Raw genomic sequence first — 22334 nt, forward strand, 5'->3', positions numbered from 1 at the left:
CCATTCACTAGCTGGGTGGCTCTGGATAAATTTTTTGATGTCTCTGTGCTCCAGTATTCATTCTCATCAGTAAAACATGGATAATGGCAACAGTGCCCATCTCTCACCAATGTTACAAAGATTAAATGATTTAATATGTTGAAAGTGCATAAAAAGTGTCAGGCACATGTCCACAACATATGTTAAACGGAAATGAAAAACTAACTCTGAGTTCTGCTAATGCTTGCTTGCTATTTGTTTTCTTCCTTTTAATCTGCAAGTTTTAAAAGCAACTAAAGTGGCAGTGGGCAAAAAACTAAGAAAAATTTACTGGAGAAAATCTAATTAAGAAAATTCTACCTATTCACATATATTTCCCTGCATGCTGGGAGAAAAACCATAATTACTCAATTTACGCGTTGGGACTCCTTGGCCTAGCTCCCAGAACAGTGGGAGTCAACTGATTCGTAAAGAGAATCTGAAGAGCTATCACGTGGAACCCTGCCTTGTCTGCACGCGCCATGCAGCCTCCAGAGCCTCAGCGTCCTGAGCAGCCAGCTCAGGGGCCTGGCCACTGCGGAAGGGGCTGTGCGTGGACGGAGGAGGTGCAGCACACGGCACGTACGTGCTCTGCAGTAATAAACATCTGTGGTGACGGGAGAGACACAGGCAGCCTGGACTCTTCCGCCCAACACTGCCAACTCTGGGTGCCTGTTTTTCCTTTTTTTTTGACTAACTACCCAACTAGAACCTCTAGTACAATGTTGAATAGAAGTGGTAAGAGCAGACATCCCTCTCTTGTTCCTGATCTTAGAGAGGAAAAAGCTTTCAGTCTTTGGCCATTAAGCATAATGTTAGCTGTGGCATTTTGTAGATGACCTTTAACAGGTTGAAGAATTCCCTTCTATTTCTAGGTTTGAATGTTTCATCATAAAGGAATGTGTTATCATGAAGATCAGGTTTTGTCAAATGCTTTTTCTGCATCTATTGAAATAATCATGTAGCTTTTGTCCTTTCTTCTATTGATATAATATATTAAACTTATGTTCATATATTGAGCCAACCTTGCATAAATCCTACTTTGTCATGTATATACACTTGATTAGGTATATAATCCTTCTTGTATGTTGCTGTATTTGGTTTGCTAGTATTCTGTTCAGGAGTTTTGCATCTGTTCTCATAAGAGGTATTAGTTTGTAACTTCCTTGCGATGTCTTTCTTTGGTTTTCATATCAGGATAATATGGCTTCACAGAATGAGTTACGAAGCGTTCTTTCCTCTACTATTATACAGAAAAGTGATATACTGGTGTTACTACTTCTTTAAATGGTGGGTAGAATTAACCAGTGAAGCCATTTGGGCCAGGGCTTGTTTTTGGGGGTAGTTTTTCATTACTTATTCAATCTCCTGTTATAGGTCTGTTCAGATTTTCTATTTCTTCTTGAGTCAGTTGCAGGAGCTTTTGTCTTTCTTATAATTTGTCCATATCATCTAGGTCACCTAATTTATTGGCATACAGTTGTTTATAGTGTTCCCTTGGAGTCCTTTTTAATCTTTGTAAGGTTGGGTGTAATATCCTTCTTTCATACCTGATTTTAATAATCTGAATCTTGTCTCCTTTTTTGTTTGGTCAGCGTAGCTAAAGGTTTGCCAATTTTGTTGATCTTTCCAAAGAACCAACTCTTGGTTTTGTGGACTTTATTGTTTTTCTATTCTCTCTTTCATTAATTTCTACTCCAATCCTACTATCTCTTTTCATCTGTTTGCTCTGGGAATACAGTTCCTCTTCTTTTTTTGATGATTTAAGGTGGAAAGTTAGGGTATTTCTTGAAATCTTTTTTAATGTATGCATTTGCAGTGATAAATGTCTCTCTAAGCATCTTTAGCTACATTCTCTAAGTTCAGCATGTAGTGTCTTCATTTTCATTCATCTCAAAGTATCTTCTAATTTCCTTTGTGATTTTATCTTTGAATCATTAGTTATTTAGAAATATATTGTTTAATTTCCAATATTTGTGAATTTCCCAAACTTCTTTTTGTTATCAATTTCTACTATGACTACCTTGTGATTAAAGTACATACTCTGTACAATTTCAATCCTTTTAATTTTCTTGGGCTTTTTTTTATGACCTAGCATATCGTCTATCCTGGAGAACATTCCATGTGTACTTGAAAAAAATGTGTACTCTACAGTTGTTGGGTGGAATGTACTATATATATCCGTTTAGTCTAGTTAGTTTATAGTGTTGCTCAAGTCTTCTACTTCCTTGTTGACCTTCTATATAGTTCTGTGCATTCTTGAAAAGTGGGGTATTTCAGTCTCCAACTATTATTGGTGAATGTCTATTTCTCTCTTCAAATCTGTTAGGTTTTTCTTCATTTATTTATTTCTGGCTGTCCTGTTAGATACATATGTGTTTATAACTGTTGTAATTTCTTGACAGATTCACCCTTTTTTCATATTATTATAAAATGTACTTTTAAAAATCTAGTAACATTTTTTCCTTTAAAGTCTCTTTTAGTACAGCCACTCCAGTTTTCTTATGATTGTCCTTGGTATGACACATCTTCTATCATTTACTTTCAACCAATTTTTATCTTTGAATAAGAAAGCATGTCTCCTGAAGGCTGCATATAATTGGATCCTTTAAAAAAAAATCCAATGTGACAATTTCTTTTTGGAATGAATTGTTTAATCCATTCACATTTAATGCTATTGATGACAAAGTTGGATTTACTTCTGCCTTTTACTTTTTGTCTTCTATGTATCTCATATTTTTTTTAATTCCTCTAGTTCTCCTTTAAAGGCTTCTTTTGCATTAAGTAAGTATTTTCTAGTATAACACTAATTCCTTTCATGACTTTCTCATTATATATATATATATATGTATTTTTTTAATTGAAATATAGTCAATTATAATGTATCAATTTCTGGTGTACATATATTTTTAAAGTTACTTTTTTAGTAGCTGCTACAGGGCTTGCTTGTCATATACATCTTAACTTGACAGACTTTTTCAGACTTAAACTAACTTAATTCTGGAGCTCCTATATAGTTCCCTCTTCCCGTGCTATTTTTACTATGTATACTACAACTACATATGCTAAAAACCCAACAATACAATATATTGTATAATACACTATATACATTGTTACACAGTACATTGTTACAGTCATTACTTCATACAATTTTATGTCCATTAACAAAACTGAGTAAAGAAAGGAGAACAAGTAAATATTTAGAGTTTGTTATACTCACCCTCTTATTTTGGTTCTCTTCATCATTTCCCATCAATTCAAGTTACCACCTTGTATAATTTCCTTACTCCAATATAAACTTTGGCCTCACCTACTTTATGCTGTTACTGTCAAATATATTAATTCCTGTAAGTTATAGGTCCAACAATATATTTATAAACACATAGTTTTATACAACTGCTTTTTCTTATACAAATGCTTTTGAAATTAGCTACGAAAAGGGAAAGAAATATGTACTTACATTGTCTTTTATAGTTATATAATGACTCACTGATGCTCTGTTTTGTGTGTGTGTATGTGAATTTGAATCATAGGCTGAGGTCACTTGCTTTCAGCCTGAAGAATTTCCTTTGGTGTTTCTCATAAGGCAGGTTTGTTAGTAGCAAATTCTCTTAAGTTCTTGTTTACCTAGGAAGCTATTTCTCCCCCCCCCCCTTTTTTTTTTAACACACTGATCGCCACAGCACCCAAATCTGAGTGACAGTGTGTTTCCTCAGGGCACCTGATCCACAGTGGGTGATCAACGTGTTAATGGAGGTACCGGGGATTGAACCCATGACCTCATGCATGCTATGCATGTGTTCTACCACTACCACTACCAGAGCTATTTCTCTGCCCTCTTATCTTCACTTTTGAAAGGTATTATTGGATATAATTCTTGGTTGAGTTTTTCCCCAGTACTTTGAATAGGTCATCCGACTCCCCTCTGGCCTCTATTATTTCTGTTGAGAAGTCAGCTGTTAATCTTATTGGAGTACTCTTGAACATGATGAGTCATTTTTCTTTTGCTACTTGCAAGACTTTCTCTTTCAGCATTTTTATTATGATGGGTTGGGGTGTAAATCTCTGAGTTTATTCTACTTGCAGTTCTTTGACCACCTTGGCTATGTACATTAATGCTTTTCATCAAATTCCAGAAGTTTTCAGTTATTATTTCTTTGAATGTTTTTTCAGTTCCTTTCTCTCCCTCAGTCAATTTTTCATTCCAATTACTACATTTTTCATCTCTGGAACTTCCATTTGGCTTTTTCCATCTCTTATCTCCTGTCTCTTTACTAACATTCTCTATTTGATGACACACTGTCATCACAGCTTCCTTCACTTCCTTAAGCATAGTTTCCTTTGGTCCTATCACCATTCTTGTAATGGTTGCTTTGAAGTTTTTGTTAACGCTGATAATCTGGGCACTCTCACGCAATTTCTGATGCCTGCCTTCTCCTATGTACGAGTCATACTTTTCTGTTTCTTTGCATGTCTCAGTTTTTGTTAAAAACTGGACATTTTGAGTTAATACTGTAGCAACTCTTGATGCGGATCCCCTTCCTCCTTTCAGGGCTTGTTGTTGTTTTCTTATTTGTTTAGTGACCTGGCTAGTCTATTTCAGTCCACTTCTTTGAGGGCTGATGAGGCCTTTGGTGTTGCACCCCAGAGAGTGCAGCCTTGGGTATTTGTCTGTGGATGACAGGGTTTTAGAAGGGCTCTTTATCCAGTTTTCTCTCATCTCTGTTTAAGCTTTCTGCCTCACCTAGTATGAAACCCAGCTGTCAGGCTCCACAAATTGCTGGCTGAATGCTCTACTGTTTTTGACAATGCCTTGAGGCACAAACTGCTCCAAAGTCTGATTCAATTAAATTCAGGCAGGGGTAGTTTTTGAGACTGAGGTTTGTTTCAACCTCTGCTTTGAGCTCTTCTTAGCCACCTCTTTCCATGGTTCTCCCTGGTGAACTAGACTGCATAAGGTTTGGCTTTTTGTTCTCAATTAAAAAGAGCTCCTTTTATTTTCTTACCACCAAAATCTACATTATTTCTGAGAATGACCTTGGGCTCAAACTTCTCCACATTCTGTTCTTACCTATTACCTCTCCTCCTGGCAAAATCTCAGTACCACTACTCTGACCAGGAATGGTAGCCTCTACAGTCTTCTCAGCTTGCCTATCCCTATGTGGTGGAGCCTCCGTCCTACAAGTGAGCTGGGGCAAGGGTGATGTGGGCCATAGAATTGCTGGCCTGCTGGGCCAGGGTAGAGCTTCTGTGCTATGAGTGCAGCACAGAGGTGGGTGGAGGGAAGGAGTCTCTGGCATTATGCTAAGTGAAATAAGTCAGAGAAATACAAATACTGTGTGATATCACTTATATGTAGAATCTAAAAAAGCTGAACTCAGAGAAACACAGTGGTAGTTACTAGTCGTTAGGGGTGGGGGATATGGAAAGATACTGGTCAAAGGGTTTAAAATTCCAGTCGTAAGATTAACTAGTTCTGGGTATCCAATGTGCAGCATGGTGATTATAGCTAATAATAGTGTGTCATATACTTGTTAAAAGAGTATACTTTAAATATTCGCACCACAAAAAGAGGGGATGGTAATTATGTGATGGGATGGAGGTATGAGCTAATGTATGCTACAGTGGTAATCATTTTACAATATACAAATCTAACAAATTGACATGCTGTACACTTTAAACTTATACAATATTTTATTTTGATTGTATCTCAAGAAAGTTGAGGAAATAAGAAAAGAAAGGTGTCCCTGCCTTTTTGGCTTTATTCATCAAGAATTTAGCCTCTTTCACACAGAGCTGGAGGGGATGAGAAAAGCTGGCGGCCTGTCCCTCCCACCAGTGAAATACTGTATTCCTCATCTGGGAGCTGAGGGAGCCCTTTTTGGCCACACCTGCCCAGAGTGGAACTTTCATCAAGCAGAAGTTCTAGTGTCATAGACGTTCAGTGTTCTTATTGAAATTTAGATTTTCTGGGAAAAACGGTTATTCATTTGCTCTGTGCTCTTAAAACAACTTCCACAGAGTTTACATGGATGGTGGTTATTGTTGTGTATAGGGTTTATTTAGTTTCACTGACAAGCAGGTCCACAGAGCTCCACACGCTGCCATCCCAGGAATGAAACTCCTCCCTGCATGATTATGGTGGGAATTCCTGGATTCATACAATTTGACCCCAGAGTCAAATGCTTTGGGCTGAGTACCTGACCCAAAATGGGCCAGAGTAGTTCACCAGGAAGCTGGAGCTGAGACTAGGCATTTGCACATTTACTAGGCAGCCTGCTCATCAGAACAGAGAAAAGAGAAGACTCAAGAAATGTGTAGAAAGAGGAAAAGACAGAAAAATAACTCTCTGGGTTCCTAAGAATGCTCTAGTTACTGGTTCCTGTCAGTCTCTTGGTTCTGCAACACAGCCCTTCTCCCTGCAATCAGATCTACTTTGAGGGAGAGGTTCTGTTGTTATCTATCAAGTCTTAACAATCGTGATCTAGGACTGCCCGGAGGAAAACTCTACTCTGAGCAAATTTCAACTTATTCTCCTGGGAAAGGGGCCCAGGATGGCTCTAGGAACCCATAAGAATGCTCCCCACTTCAGGAGACCTGCCCCGAGTACCTTGATTGTGCTCGGATTCCTCATTAGCCACTCGCATCAGAGCATCCAGCACCAAAGCGTTGTCTAGCCATGTGTACCACTCCTCCAACTCCTGAAGGAAGCTGGCTGTACCCGTTGACTCTGACACCTTGCGAGTTGCCAGCTTGCAAAGCCGCTCGACAAAGCCAGGGATGCTGAGAAGGGCCGCTGCCAAGGAGAGAATCAATGGGGAAAGTTCAAAACAGAGACCAGCTCTAAAGCCCTGAATAAAAACAAGCTCCTGATCTGCTCCAAACCAGCATGAGAAAAGTGATGATTAATTTAACAGTGACAGAGCTTCCCTTTATTTATTTAAAAAAATTTTTTGCTGTTTTTTTTAATGTTTTATTTTATTTTATTTTATTTTTGGGGAGAGGAGGCAATTAGGTTTGTTTATTTTTTAAATGAAGGTACTGGGGATTGAACCCAAGACCTTGTGCTTGTTAAGCATGCACTCTACCACTGAGCTATATACCCTCCCTGCCCGAGCTTCCCTTTAAAATGAAATGCCAAGCCAAGGTAAAATAGTAATAAAGTTCTAGAAACAAGTTCAATTTTAGCAGGTGCAGGGAAACAGATTCTCTTACATCTACTGGTCAGAATACAAATTGGAATAATGATTATGCCTTCTATCTGTGTGTCTTTGAGCCAGCAGGTCCATTTCTGGGAATTCACCATAAAGAAATAACCAATTATGTATACAGAGATATCCATATAGAGAGGTTCAGTGGTATGATTTCTATAACAGCAAAAAGGTAGAGATAACTATGTTCATTAATAGCATATGGATTAAATATGATACATCCATACAATGGGATACAACACACAGCCGCTAAGAACAACGTGTACATACATCTTTACACAGTGACTCCAAAAAGATGTTTAACTTTACTTACTAGAGAAAGAAGTAAATTATTAAACAGTATTGGCATAAGCCCTTTCTCTTTAAAATTTTTAAGGTTTGCTTCTTTAAAATGTGCACATAATACACAAAGAATGGAAGGATATGTACCAAGGTATTTACTGTGGCTATTCCTGAGTAGGAAAGGATATAAATGCTTCTTTTAAAACTACTTAACTATACTTTGATTTTCCTATAACAAACATGTACTAGCAGGAAGAAAAAAGATAAGTCTTTTTTTTAGGGTAAAGAAAGAAACTGAGTAGTTACCCAACTCCTATCTCCACCAGTCCCATTTTACTTACTCTGACAAGTATGATGTAAGTTCTGGTCAGCATAAAGAACATAACAAATTTTGAAGGCAAGGACTCCAGGTTCAAATCTTGGCTCCAAAATTTAACCTTCTTTAAAATAAAGTTAATGTGTGTACACACTTGCTTGTGTATGTATTAAATCTCCTTGGAAGGGCAGAAAACAGCAATAGTTGCCAAAGGTAAAGAGAATAAGGTCACTGAGAACAGAGTGGGAGAGAAACTTTCCAGTGAATACATTTTTTGAATGTGTAGATTTTTTTGAACCATGCAAATGTCTTATCTAATCAAAAATTAACAACTATATATTTCATAACATCAAGACATTACTATTATTTGGGAGGGTATAATATGTCATTGGAGTTATGTTTCAAAAGAGTCATTATCTTGTAGACACACTGAAATATACACAGGTGAAATCTTATAATGTCTGGGATTTGCTTCAAAATAATCCAAGCTGAGGAAGGGAGGAGCAAATAGGAGTAGAGATAAAGACAGGCCATCAGCTGACAATCGTTGAAGCTAGGTAATGGGTAAATGGGATCACTATACTGTTACATGTATAACATGTATGTATGTCATATACATGTCTCTATTTTTATATATGTATGAGGTTTCCCATAAAGAAAAATTTTTAAGCAAAATTCAAAAGAATACAACATTAAAGAAAATTCTTTAAAAATAAAATAAAACAAGGTAATTAGTTAGGAGGATTATATGAAGTCATATAAATACATTTATTCCTAGCACTGAGCTCGGCAAATAATCTTAGCTCTCTTTCATCCTCTATAAATTAGTGGGTGACTATAAAATAATTATGATCTCATTTTTTAAAAGTGAATTAAAACTATATTGAAATTAACTTCGCCTCAAAAAGTTAAACACAGAATTACCACATGACCTAGCAATTTCATCCCAAGTATACCCACAAAGGAAGTGAAAACAGGTGCTTGAACAAATACATGAGTACACATATGTTCAGAGCAGTACTATTCACAATAGTCAAAAGGTGGAAACGACCTAAATTTCCATCAAGAGATGAATGGATACAAAAATTGTAGAATATACTATACATAATGAGTATTATTCAGCCATAAAAAGAAATGAAATATGGACATGCTACAGCATCAATGAACCTCAAAAACATCATGCTAAGTGAAAGAGGTATGATACAGAAGGTCACATATTTTTTTATTCCATTTGTATGAATTATCTAGAACAGGTAAATCCACAGACAGAAAGCAGGTGGTTGCTAGGAGTTTGGGGGAATGGGGAATAACTGCTAAATGTGTATAGAGTTTCCTTTTGGGGTGATGAAAATGTGTTGGAATTAGATGGAGGTGGTGGTTGTACAAACTGTAAATGTACTAAATGTCACAGAAATAAATTGTCAACTTTTTATGTGACTTTCACCTCAATTAAAAAAAATACACTGAGATGGCTTTTTTTCTTAATACCATTTTTTACTTATCAAGTTTGACAAATACCAGTAAGTTTAAAAAGGTCTTATACTGGGACGGGTATGCAGGGTGGGAAGATGAGCTAGTAACTTCTATGGAAGGTAAATCTACCAACATCTATCAAAGTTTATATGACAAATATCCAACACATCAAACTCTATACATAAGGCTATTATTTGTAGGGACAAAGAGTTGAAGTGAGCCAATATCCATCAACAGGTGACCAGCTAAATAAATTATGGTACACCCATATACTGGAACACTATACAGTTGTAAAAAGGAAGCAGGTAGTTCTGTATGTATGGAATGGAATGCTTTGCAAGATAAAGTCAAGTGAAAACAGAGGCAGAATGGTGTTTATTTCACATCACCATCTGTACAAACAGAAAGGTGCCTGTCTCTCTTCTTCCCTCCTCCACCATGTGACTGGGCAGGCACAGGGTATCTCTGGAGGGACAGATGAGAGGTGGTAACAGCTTACCACTGGGAGGGGAACAAATTTTCTACTGTAGACTTGCTGTTCCTCTTGTAGTTTGAGTTTTTAAAAGACTTTAGGTATGTATTCTTTCCAAATAATAAATAAAATAAATGAAGAGTTTGGATTCAATGTAAAAGTTCTCAAAAACCTGGATTTTTTTTTACTCGTATCTCCTTTCTCCAGGTAAATGGCTCCATTTTCTCTAACTGTTCCTCACAAGGCAGATCCCAAGACCTAGTCTTCACAGCCTGAACACTTAACATGGCTCTTCAGATGTGACCTGCCAAGCACTTGGGGTTCTGAGACCGACTTCCACCCCAGAGATTCCTGAGCTTTTGTGAGTCACTCATCTCTTGAAATGTGGATGAAAGTTATAGATTGTCACCCCAGGAAAATATCACCGGCTCAATTACACTCACCAACTTACAAACAGTCTCAGGTGACTGGACCCCAGCATGGGTTAGCCTTGGTACTTCTCAAAGCTGTATCCACAGCTACCACACAATGCTGGTTCTTGTCAAACTGGCTGATCACCAAAACACCCAAACTTTCAGTAATTTCTCCAAAAGCAGGCCTTTTCTCTCTTCTTATTTGTTAAAACATTAGTATTTACCAAATACTCCTATAAGTTTTCCTTTTGCAGTTTAGGCCCTGCTCTCCAGCTCTCTGGGATAATTCTGAATTCCATCCTAGCTCCTATACTGCATAACTCAGCCCCTCTCAGCCTGGTGTCACCTGTAAATTGACAATTACCTGCCTTGTGCCTTTATCAACATCTCTGACTAAAATTCTGAATGATTTTTTTCTCCACAAATGGATGCATTTGTTCCCATCTGAATCGACAGAAGAGATAACTGGCAGCTTCTGAGAAGCCTATTAAGGGCTCTAACACTTTTATTATCTAAGATCCAGGAAGACAGCATAAATCATTGTGCTGGGCAAGAAAACTAGTTCACAGCCACAGTTTGTTAAAAACAAAACAAAAACAATTTGGCAACATCTCACACACTTCAGCTTTCCATACTATAATGGACTGAATTGTTGTGTCCACTCCAAATTCATATCAAAGCCCTTGGTTCAAGCCCTAATCTACAATATGATTCTATCTGGAGACACAGCCCTTAGGGAAGTAATTAAATGAAGTTTTAAGAGTGGGGCCCTAATCTGATAGGAACGGTGTCCTTATATAAGAGGAACAGACACCACAGAGCTCTCTTTGTGCATGTACAGAGGAAAGGCCACATGAGGACAGTGAGAAGGTGGCCATCTGCTAGACAGGAAGAAGCCTCACCAAAACCCAAAGCAGATGGCACTTTGATCTTGGACCTTTAGCCTCCAAAACTGTGAGAAAATTAATTTCTGTTGTTTAAGCTGACTACTACACATACCTATTTTAAAACAGTCAATACTGGAGTTCAATTAAAGAATGACAACACTGAGGACTAAGATCTTTCTCATCTACTTGTAATTTAATTATATTTACCTTGGACTTTCTAGGGCATTTGACTGGAGAAAAATGTATTAGGTAGGGGTGGGCTGGAGGTAGAGGGCAGGGAGACAGGAATTATGGTCAGAGAGTTAGGAAGGACTAGTACAACTCTGTATTGCTTCATGTGCTAAAATACAACATTTAATAAAGCTTTATTCCAAAAGCTATAAGCAGACATCACATGTAGATAATCTCACGGGTTAGCCACGCAGATATGAAAGTAAACTTTGGAATTTTATAGACTTTCTTTTTTAAATCCTCCAAATCCAAGAAAACTGGGTTTGGAGGTAACTCTCAGTTAATTAAAAACCCAACTCACTACAGTATCTCATTCCCCAGGGATGATGGGCAATGCCAGTTTTACTTGTCAGTTTACAAACAGACACATGAAGGTAATCGATACTAACAGGATAAAAATAGCTTGCCAGAAGAAATTCCCTAAATGGAAAACTAAAAGATGAAAGTTAGTGCCTGGGCACACACAGGTATCCAATACTGAACCTGTATGACCCTCAGTTTCCTAAACTGTGCAATGGAGATGGTAATCTCTAGTTCACAGGGCTGCTTAGAGGATTAAACAAAATCACTTCTAGGAAAAGCTAGCTCAATGTCTGCCACAAAGACGAGCTTAACAAATGTTAGCTTTTGTCAGCATATGTGTATGTTTAAATCAGCTTTGACATATAATTTAGTTATAATAAAATTCATAGATTTTTAAGAATGTATATTTTATGACTGAATAAAATGAGAACCAACCACAAAGTCACAAGAAAGGAGGAGGGCGGGAAAACCCTACCAAGAACTTCTGGTAAGGATTCACCATTTCACACACCATTAAGAACATTCATGATTCAACAGAAGAGGTCAAAATATCGACATCAACAAGAATTTGAAAGAAGTTGAATCCAACCCCCATGGATGACTCTGTGAGGTTCAAGACTTCAAATGGAGGAAATAACTGCAGATGTGGTAGAAACAGCAAGAGAACTAGAATTAGAAGTGGAGCCTGAAGATGGGACTGAACTGCTGCAATCTCATGATAAAACTGATGAAGAATTGTTTCTTATTGATGAGCAAAGAAAGTGGTTTCTTGAGATGGAATCTACTCCTGGTGAAGATGCTATGAAGACTGCTGAAGTGACAACAAATGATTCAGAGTATTAAATAAACTTAGCTGATAAAGCATGGTTTGAAGAGACTGATTCCCATTTTGAAAGGAGTTCTATGGTGGGTAAAATGCTATCAAACAGCATTGCCTGCTACAGAGAAATCATTCATGAAAGGAAGCGTCAATCAATGTGGCAAACTTTATTGCTGTCTTATTTTAAGAAATTGCCACAGTCACCCCAAGCTTCAGCAACCACCACCCTAATCAGTCAGCAGCCATCAATACTGAGGCAAGATCTTCCACCAGCAGAGATTATGACTCACTAAAGGCTCAGATAATGGTTGCATTTTTAGCTATAAAGTATTTTTTAATTAAGTTACGTATATTATTTTTTTAGACATAATGCTATTGCACACTTAATAGACTACAGTATAGTGTAAACATAACTTTACATGCACTAGGAAACCAAGAAATTCATATATATACATGCTAAAGGCCCAGAAGAGGCATAGTGGAGCAAAAGGTATATGTATTTTTAACTCTGATAAACAATGGTTCTTAACTTTTTTGAGGTTCCGGATCTATTCAAAAATCTGATGGCTATAGACTTGGCCCCCCAAAATAATGAATAGATATATACACACATAAATCTTACATACTCTAGGAGTCCTCACATGGGTTAAATCTCCAGAAATACTGAAAGAGCTAGATGATTTAGGAGTGATCTCAGAGCTACAATGTCAAAATTCTGACAACTTAGAGACTTTACCTTGGTTAATTTCAGCTGCAGAAGGCCCCAAGCTCAAGCTCTTCTTCTGCTGAGCATTTTTGGCAAGAAGTGTGTGCTTGTCATCATTCCCTGTATCCATCTCTGAAATGGTGACAGCCAGGATCCGGCAGAAATTAGCAAGCTGCTGCTGATCAAAATTGGATACTAAAGAACTCAGATTGGGGACTTCATCTAGTCGGATCATTTCCTACAAAAGACAAGAAGCAAATCCTCATGCTAAGTTTATCTGAGATTGGATATGCCCCTCTTTTGCATTCTGCTAAGAATGGGGCTTGGCAGCTAGACCACTTAGGTTCAAATCCCAGCTCTGCAATTTGCAGCTGTGCAACCTTAGGTAAGCCATGAAACCTCCATAAGTCTCTTTTTGCTCATCTGTTAAATGGGACTAACTTACCTCACAGAATTGGTTTGAGGATTAAACCCGCTGAGCACCTCTATTCTTACTCTATACCTTTGCTCATGTGCCCTATTTTGCCTATTTAAAAAAACAAATGCCTACCACTCAAGTTTTATCAATCAGAAATTGCCATTCTTGCTACAGATACTTTTAAGACATTAAACTTATTTCAAATATAGCTGACGACTCCTGTGCATCCCCACTGAGTTGCATTCATTTCTCTCCTCAAGAGGTAACTACTATTTTGAATTTTTTCTTATTTCTATGCATATTTTTACACTTACAAACATTTCATAAAAATGCATGGTATTGTTCGCAAACTAGCATGTATAAAACAAATAAGCTACAAGGATATATTGTACAGCATAGAGAATATAGCCAATACTAACTTTAAATGGACTACAATCTATAAAAATTTGAATCACTATATCGAATACCTGAAACTAATATAGATCAACTATACCTCAGTAAAAAATAAAACAAAAATACATAGTTTTGTTCTGCATGCACAGCATGAACGATACATTATATGTTACTTTTCACAGTCAACAATGAGATTCAACTACACTGATAAGTAGCTCTAATTCACTCATTTCTCACTATTTTAATCCATGATTTATTTAATCATGCTCCTTTTTACATATGTTTAGGTGGACTACAGTTTTTTCACTGTTAAACAATGTTGCAATGAACATTCCTATAGGTGTCTCTCTGTGTACATGCACTTGGAACCAATTATCCAGAGTTAATGCTAACAGCATTCCTGCCTTTTTCCTTATTAGAAATATTTCCAAAGTTTAAGCATTAAGATTGACGTTTGCTGTAAATTTTAACAAATATCCAATATAAAGAAATCTTCCTTCTATTCTTTTATCATGAATGAGTATTGAATTTTATGAAATGCTTTTGTCATTTTGTTATATTCTCATTTTTTTCTTCCTTAATATCTGCAAATGTACATAACATGAGATTCTCTCCTTCTGAAACATCCTTATATTCTTTAGATAGTATCTGCTACCTTTCATCCCACTAATTTACTTAACTTCCACTGGATTGGGTATTTTTCTATTACTGCCCATGTCACATGATCTTGTAATAATTTGTTCCTGTACCTAATTTCCCAAATAAACTGACACTGCGTTGAGGGAGGGGTGTATCTTACCTTCTCTCCAGAGCTTCAGTACATAGAACCTGGTAGCGAGGGTTATCAGTAAATGTGTACTGAACAAGTGAATGATTTCGAGAAGCCGAAATTAGTGCTTTCATTTTTAAGAATCACTGTTCTGGGATTCAGTTTCCCCACGAGTATGCTTGGGCATAGGTTACAGGTGACCCAGGCCATAATACTGATGCCTCTGCCCTCAGGGCACTGCTTCCCTAGGTGCTGGGTCACAGAGTATGTGCATGTTCAATCAGAAAACAAAACAGATATATTCTGATGCTATAAAAAGGTAATGGCACCACAGAAATGTTTCCAGTGATACACATTCTCACCAACATTTGCCTGTGCTGGCTCTCTCACTGTGGTCTTAATTTGCATTTCCCTGTTATCAACGAAGTTAAGCATCTTCTCTTACATTTATGGACCATTTGTTTCTCTTCTGTGGAATGCATGCTCCTGTCCTTCCCCATTTTTCTTCTGGGCCATTTGTCTTTCCCTTGCTGATTTGCAAGAATTTGTGATGAATTTTGAATACCAATCTTTTGTTAACTGCATGGGTTGCAAACATGTTTTCCCAGTTTGTGGTATGTGTCCCCACTTTCTTTACAGTGTCTATCTCCCTTTCAAACTGCACCGAGGTACCCATAACATTCAGCAAAACTCATCACTACTTTTGGCAACACAGAAAAGAATGAGAAGGAATGAGAAGGCAAGAAGGACAAGCAGGAGAAGTTATGAAGGAGAAATCCTAGAGTCCTATGCTGAGAGTGCCAGGGAGTCTGGAGTTTCCGCCCTGGAAGCCCCCTCACACACTGGATAGAGCACACAACTATTGGGAAACTAACAAAGCCTTTTTATCAAAGGGCACAAAGGCTCTGTCTGGGACCTGCACACATCTCTGATGTGTTCCTACAGACAATGGGTCACTTGTGCACCTCCTGCCTGGGCAATAACAAGCAGGGCTGGGGACAGTGCAGCAGAAAGACAGAAATGAAAGCTGGGGTCACCACAATGAGCATGGGTACTCTTTCCTGGCAACAGCAACTCTAAGAGGCTGCTTCTACCTCCTCGATAGTGTGAGAGAAATCTGCCAACCTGCAACGAACACAAAGGCATGGAGCAAGGTCTGCGGGAAGTAAGCCAGGCCCTAACACGCATTACACCAAAAATCTATTATAGTGATTCTCTAACATGTCTACGGATGTGGTTTTTGGGGTCTGTGAGTTCTCGATGATAAGTTTTTAATTTAGCGGCTTCATTTTAATCATAGTGTGTTACTGTTTTTTTGTTTTTTTTTTAAAAGCATATTCTGGATCATCTGAGTGTCCATCTTATGACCAACTGTCAGGATTTCAGTGCTCATATCTGTATCTCCTATGTTGGTGCCAATTAAACTTTAAATGTTGAAGACCAATGATAAAAAATAGAGGTGAATGTAGTAGTGAGAGTCAAATATCACCACCAAGGGGAACATATCCTAATGAAAGAAGGTTTCACAGCAGTTCAAATATAGAAAAGTAGTAGGAGAATGGAGTCATCACCCAGCATACAGTGGGGTAGCTATGCTAAAAATTAGATTCTACATCATACTATTTAATGAGGGGCAATTTGATCTCAGCAAATTAACATTAGCTATCTCATGAAATTCACAAAGTTAATCTGAACTTTTGAGTTTCGTAATTAGTTTGATTTCTATTTATCTGTTTAGGTTTTATAGCCATCTAAGACATATTAGTATAAGGAGTATAACCTAGTGAATATATTTAAATAACCCAAAAAATAATTTAACACTAGGAGTATGGTAGAATTTTTCTTTTTTAAAAGAGTTCTGTACATTATTCAGGTTTGTGAATCCAATTGTCTGAGACACCCTCCTCCAACCCGGCATCCACCTGCTACAGGACATAGCTCACCTTTTTAACACCCAAGATATCTTCAATGAGAGTTGCGGTTTGTAAGAATGTCTTCTTACTCGTCATCAGTGTAAACAGGAAGATCACAAAGTCATTCTTTTCTGCCAAACGCTTTGTAACCCCTTCCGTCTATCATAAGGGAGAAGAAGAGAAAAGGCAGAATAGGTTATAACCACAAAATAAAATATGAAGGGCAAAATATTCCTTCTAGACACTGGAAAAGCAGTTCCACACTACACGAGGAATTGCTGGCTGTGCCCCTAAATCCCTAAAACTATATACAAAATATTGTGTGCAAATGCATTTTTCTGGGGAGGAGTTTTTTCATGATATCCATCCTAGTTCTTAACCATATCTACCTAGAATCTAAATGAACAGCTACAAACCAGCATCCAGTTAGGCCAAGTTTCATTTGGCCAGCAGTACTTTAAAATTTTGCATTTACAAGTCTTTAGGCAGGACATGCTCACTCCACGTCTGTCACAATTTGCACAAATCCCCACTCCAAGACAGTCAACTTCAAACATTTCTTGTTTTCTGTCTGAGCCTTGGAGGCACTGGTGTTTGCAACTCTAGCCCTAGGTTTCCACCTAATCTGGATTTAAGCCAGATCAGCACAAAGTTGTATCATATTATTCTATATTTTTTATGTTTTTATTTCTTTTTTTAAACAGAACTATATTTTTCTGGAATGCCATTAATATTAGGTGTCATTATTAACAGCCTCATAAGACTGTCTCTTATGACTACTGACTATCAATAATGGAGTCATTACATCGTACATACATCATCTTTTTTCATAAGGACAATTTCTTACTGGCGTTAGTTACAAGAATAATTGTGCACTAAAAGAAAAACCCCAGTAATTTTTACCTTATGGGTCTGTCTGTGCCTATCTATGCCACTAGCTACACATGGCTACTGAGCACTTGAAACATGGCTAGTCTGAACTTAGAGGTGCTCTGACAGTAAAAAGCACACTGGATTTTGAAAGCGTAATACAAAAAAGAATGTAAATATCTCATTAATAATTACTTATATTAATCACATATTGGAATAATGTTATTGATACATTGTGTTAAATAAAATCCATTAAAATAAAACCCATTATTAAAATTAATTTATTTCTTCCTACTTCTTTTCTTACTTTCTAAAATATGTGGCTACAAGGAAAGTTAAAGTAACCTAAGTGTTTTGTATTATAGTTCTATTGCATAGCACTATTACAGATGTCCAACTGTGTAAGTGTTGAAACATATTTCTCTATTTGCATTGGTTGCTAGAAGCTTAAAGCCAAATTTGTACCCCACCCATAGTACAAATGATTTTATATTCAGCCCAGTTCCTGGATACCTGCTTCTAAATCAATGATCTTGGTTGATTTTACAAACTCCTAATAAGATGCCTTAAATCTTATTTTTGAATGAGGCAAAAAATGAAGTGGAATTAAATGTCCTTTTTGTGTTAACATCACTTTCAGGTTTCATTTCTACCTAGCATTTGTTTCATTCTGCTGTGTATGATCCACTATTTATAGTTTACGACGTAAGTTCTCAAAAGACAGGTACTATGTCTCATAAAAATCAGCATCTGTGTAACGCTTTACAAAGTGCTTTCACATCATCTCATTTTAATCCTCACAACAACCCTATGATGTTAGATTGATTATTAACTGCACTCTACTGATAAGAAACTAAAGCACAGGAAGGTGAATTAATAAGCATGAAGTCAAGAACCAGAACCCTAAATCAAGTTCTAGCACCAAATGCTAGGCTCTTTCTACCAAACTGCTTCTTCTATTCACCATTCTTTCTCATTCAGTGATCAGTATAGTAGAGTGTCCTGCTCAATACATGGGTGGGTCTTCTGGTTCTTACTTTGTTTTCTAACAAGAAAAATGAAGGAATAGGCATAATGGGGTTGAAAGGAATCTTAAAGGTCAGACACTCTTCCAACGCTTGAATCCATTTAACAAGTAGTTGCTCAGTTTCTGACTGGACACCTCCGGGGCTAAAGGAGTCACTACCTGCTGAAGCAGCCCTGGCTCTTAACAATTACTATGAAACTCTGCTATTCCATAATTTCCACTTGTTGGTACTGGTTCTCAGGTACACATAAAACAAGTTCTAATTCCCAATGTTTGAAAGTAACTGTCATGTCTACCACCTTTACTCACATCTTCCTTTCTCAAGCACTGCAGATGTGGTAGGGAGATAAATGAAGCCACAGTGGTGGGGTACTTACACAGACACAGGTATTATACAGGATGCTCAAACAGTCCTTGGACATTTCATCACTTACTAAAAGTGAAAGGGAGATAACTGGTTATTTTTCTCATTGGAAAGATAGTATAACAGACAAATTTTTTAACGTAAGAACTGTTCTTCATAATCCCCTCCAAGATGATTGTTCTTTAGCATACCTTTTCTTGTTTACCAAAGAGCTTCATGGCACCCATCAGAACCTACAAACCAATTTGTGTACTGCCTTTTGGTATGAAATAGTAGCCATTTTCTTACTATGCTCTGGTCTTCACAATTTCAAGCTGTTGTATTAACACTTAATAAGCCATGTTCCCTTTGTAGTTTGCTTAGAATATATCCAGGGTTTTTGTTTTATTTTGCTATTTAAATAGACTAAAAATAAATAACATAATGTGTAGCCCTTTCATGCATGTGCTGAATTGGTTCCCTAGAAGACATTTCCAAAAGTAGAATTACTAGAATTCAAAGTATAAGCACCTTGATTGTTTTTGTTATAAATTTCCATTAAAAGTTCTACTAGCAGCAAACAAGGATATCATTTTTACTACAGACTCAAAGTATTTTGTTTTTGGGGTTTTGTTGTTGTTGTTGTTGTTATTTGTATTGGCTAAAATGGCTTTTAATCCCTGACCTGCTAACTTCAATAACGAACTAGTTACTTCTCTGTGAGCAGGAACAGGAGAGTGCAACAAAAAGGAAACTAAATTTTCGTGACCCAAAAACTAGGAGATGATAAAACTGAGTATGAATCATGTATAAAGTGTTTTGTCTGGTATTACTTTTATTTTTAAAAACTGTTTCCATTCATTCCCATGCTGCCACAAACTCATTAAAATGTTAGGCCTCCCTCCAAGATCCCAATGGGCAACCCTGCCAAGCCAGCTTGACCAGAAGGGTCACTTGATATAATCTGGAGACAATGCAGATGTCCTATATCCCTCATCACTATCTTTCAACCTATGGGAGCTTTTTGGGTTGTTTATTTACTTCATTACTTCAGAGCAGGCTGAAACACCACATCAGTACATCTCAGTACTTCTAGACCTTTCATTTTCAAAGGGAAATGGAATTAACTCGTTCATCAAATATTTATTCAGCACGTACTCTAGAGCAGATACAGAATATACAGTGTTTGGCAACGGAAATAAAAAACACAAAATCTCAGCCCTCATAGAACTTATAAACCTAGTGGGAGAAACTACAAAGATGTAATTCTTTCAGCCCAGTGCTTTTCACACTATTTCTTTTAAAGCACCAGAGCTGTATTCCAACCTAGTATAAAACACATAAAGACAGCTGCTTAGTTAGGGGTGGAGAGAGCATCCTGCAGCAGAATGTAAGGCATATCCTCTTTATGTTAAGAGTTAGGGAGGGAAAGAAGAGAAACTCCTATGAATTACCATCGTATCAGCAGGTTGGGAAATGAGGACCAGTGGCTGACAAATATACTTACTTTTCAGCTTCTGTCCCCGAATAGAGATTGTAGGCCTCATAAGAATTTCTACAAGGAGCTATTAAAAAAAAAGAAACAAAAGTTGGATAAAGCTTTCACAATTAATTGAAAGTACAACTTAAAAAACCATCTTTGCCATGACAACTCATGGCCCAAATATCCGTTGTGGCACCATAAGAGCCCCTTATTCTCAACACAGGCAGAAGGCAGTGAAGTTCTGGGAAATGAGCACTGTACCAAGAATCAGGAAACCTGCCTTTTAGTCGCAGCTCAGCTACTTATTCCCCTGTAAACACGGGCAAGTCAATGTTTCTCCATGGCCTCAGCGCTCTCATTTTTTTTTAAAGCCTGTAAGATTAGTTAATCTCTGGGATCCAATGTAGCTTTAACTTTTTTTAAAGCTACACAACATCATCATTGTGATTCCTCTTTTGCTTAAAGAACACTGGTGTTCTTTTACAAATATAAGTTTATAAAAAGAATCACAAAAGATATACCAATACTGTTAATACTAATTTCTACAGGGAACTGAGGAGGATATCCATTCATTTTTCATTTTACATACCTCTAATACAACACATAATTTTGCTTCAATGGTTTACAATAAATATGCATTGAAAACCCATTCTGTTGAAACAAAGGACAGTTTATAATGATAAAAAGGTCAATCCATCAGGAAGATACAATAATTATAAACATATGCACCTAACAGCAGAGCCTCAGAATACACTGAAGCAAAAGCTGACAGAATGGAAGGAAACAGACAATTCAAAACCAATAGTTGGACACTTCGATATCTGACTTTCAATAAAGGATAGACAATCAGGCATCACCAAAGAAGAAGACTTGACCACTATAAAACAAGTTCCAATAGACAGCTATAAAACACCCTGCCTACCAAGGGCAGAATACACATTATACTCAAGCAAACATGGAATATTTTCTAGGATAAATCATATGTTAGACCATAAAGTAAGCCTCATTAAATTTAAAAGGATTGAAATCATACAAAGCATGCTCGTTTACCACATGAAATGAAATTATAAATTGGTAACAGAGAGAAATTTGGGAAATTTATAAAAGTAGATGATTAAAAATCAAATTCTCAACAATCAATGAGTCAAAGAAGAATTCACAAGGGAAATTAGAATACTTTGAGATGGATCAGTATACTGAAACTTGTGATACAGTTAAAGCAGTATTTAGAGGGAAATTTATAGTTGTAAATGCTTATATTAAAAAAAGGAGGTGGGTCAATCTTAAACCAATAACAGAATCTTCCACTTCAACTTCATTGGAAAAAGAGGCGCAAGCCAAATTCAAAGCAAGCAGAAGAAAAGAAATAACAAGGATTAAAATGGAAACTAATTAAGTAGAGAATAAAAAATAATAGAGTATCAACAATATCACCATTGACCTTATAGAAAACAAAAATTACCTTCCTCCTGATGGATACTTTTAACTATTATATATAATGCTACACTAAGCATCTTTGTATACAATGCTTTATCTCATTTTGACTTACGTCTTCATGAGAGATTCACAGAAATGGAAACGACAGGGCAAACTGAGTAATGATCTTTAAAGGTTTTGAGGCCTACTACACAAATGCTTTTCAAACAAGATGCCCCACTTTTCAGAGTCATCCAAGAAGATGTAAGATGCTTATCTGCATAGAGTATTATACTTAAAATAAAATGGATAACGGAGTATGTCAGTGAATAAAGTAAAAATCTTTGAATGCCAAGATAAGGATCATACCTGGCCCACTGACATATTTCATTTGGTCCATATCTACTGAAAAGCTGGGAGATTTCACATAAGAATCTAGATTTCTTACATCCCTCAGGACAAAGGTCAATGGGAATAGAAGAGTCATTTCCCCATAAAGTAGACATGCACTCTTCACTCCTTCATAATCACTGTTTTCATTTAATTTATGCAGGTCATCTTACTCTGGGT

General features: G+C 37.0%; 2 protein-coding genes across 4 annotated transcripts in view; one reads left to right on the forward strand and one right to left on the reverse strand.

The window, feature by feature from the left end:
- Window positions 1–22334, forward strand: part of LOC116658005 (60S ribosomal protein L29-like) — an 801314-nt gene that overhangs the window by 683538 nt on the left and 95442 nt on the right. The gene's annotated exons all lie outside the window — the stretch shown is intronic.
- The window catches only part of TRPC4AP (transient receptor potential cation channel subfamily C member 4 associated protein), a 62004-nt gene that overhangs the window by 15111 nt on the left and 24559 nt on the right, over window positions 1–22334 (reverse strand). For all 3 annotated transcript variants that reach the window (XM_032462160.1, XM_032462161.1, XM_032462162.1), the window contains exons 4-8: window positions 20373–20430; window positions 18900–18955; window positions 16656–16784; window positions 13163–13370; window positions 6629–6814 (exon numbers count right to left, since the gene is read on the reverse strand). In XM_032462160.1, coding sequence (XP_032318051.1) covers window positions 6629–6814; window positions 13163–13370; window positions 16656–16784; window positions 18900–18955; window positions 20373–20430 — 637 coding nt within the window. The remainder of the gene's footprint in view (window positions 1–6628; window positions 6815–13162; window positions 13371–16655; window positions 16785–18899; window positions 18956–20372; window positions 20431–22334) is intronic.

This window comes from Camelus ferus, chromosome 19, assembly GCF_009834535.1.
Source record: "Camelus ferus isolate YT-003-E chromosome 19, BCGSAC_Cfer_1.0, whole genome shotgun sequence".
Lineage (NCBI taxonomy): Eukaryota > Metazoa > Chordata > Mammalia > Artiodactyla > Camelidae > Camelus > Camelus ferus.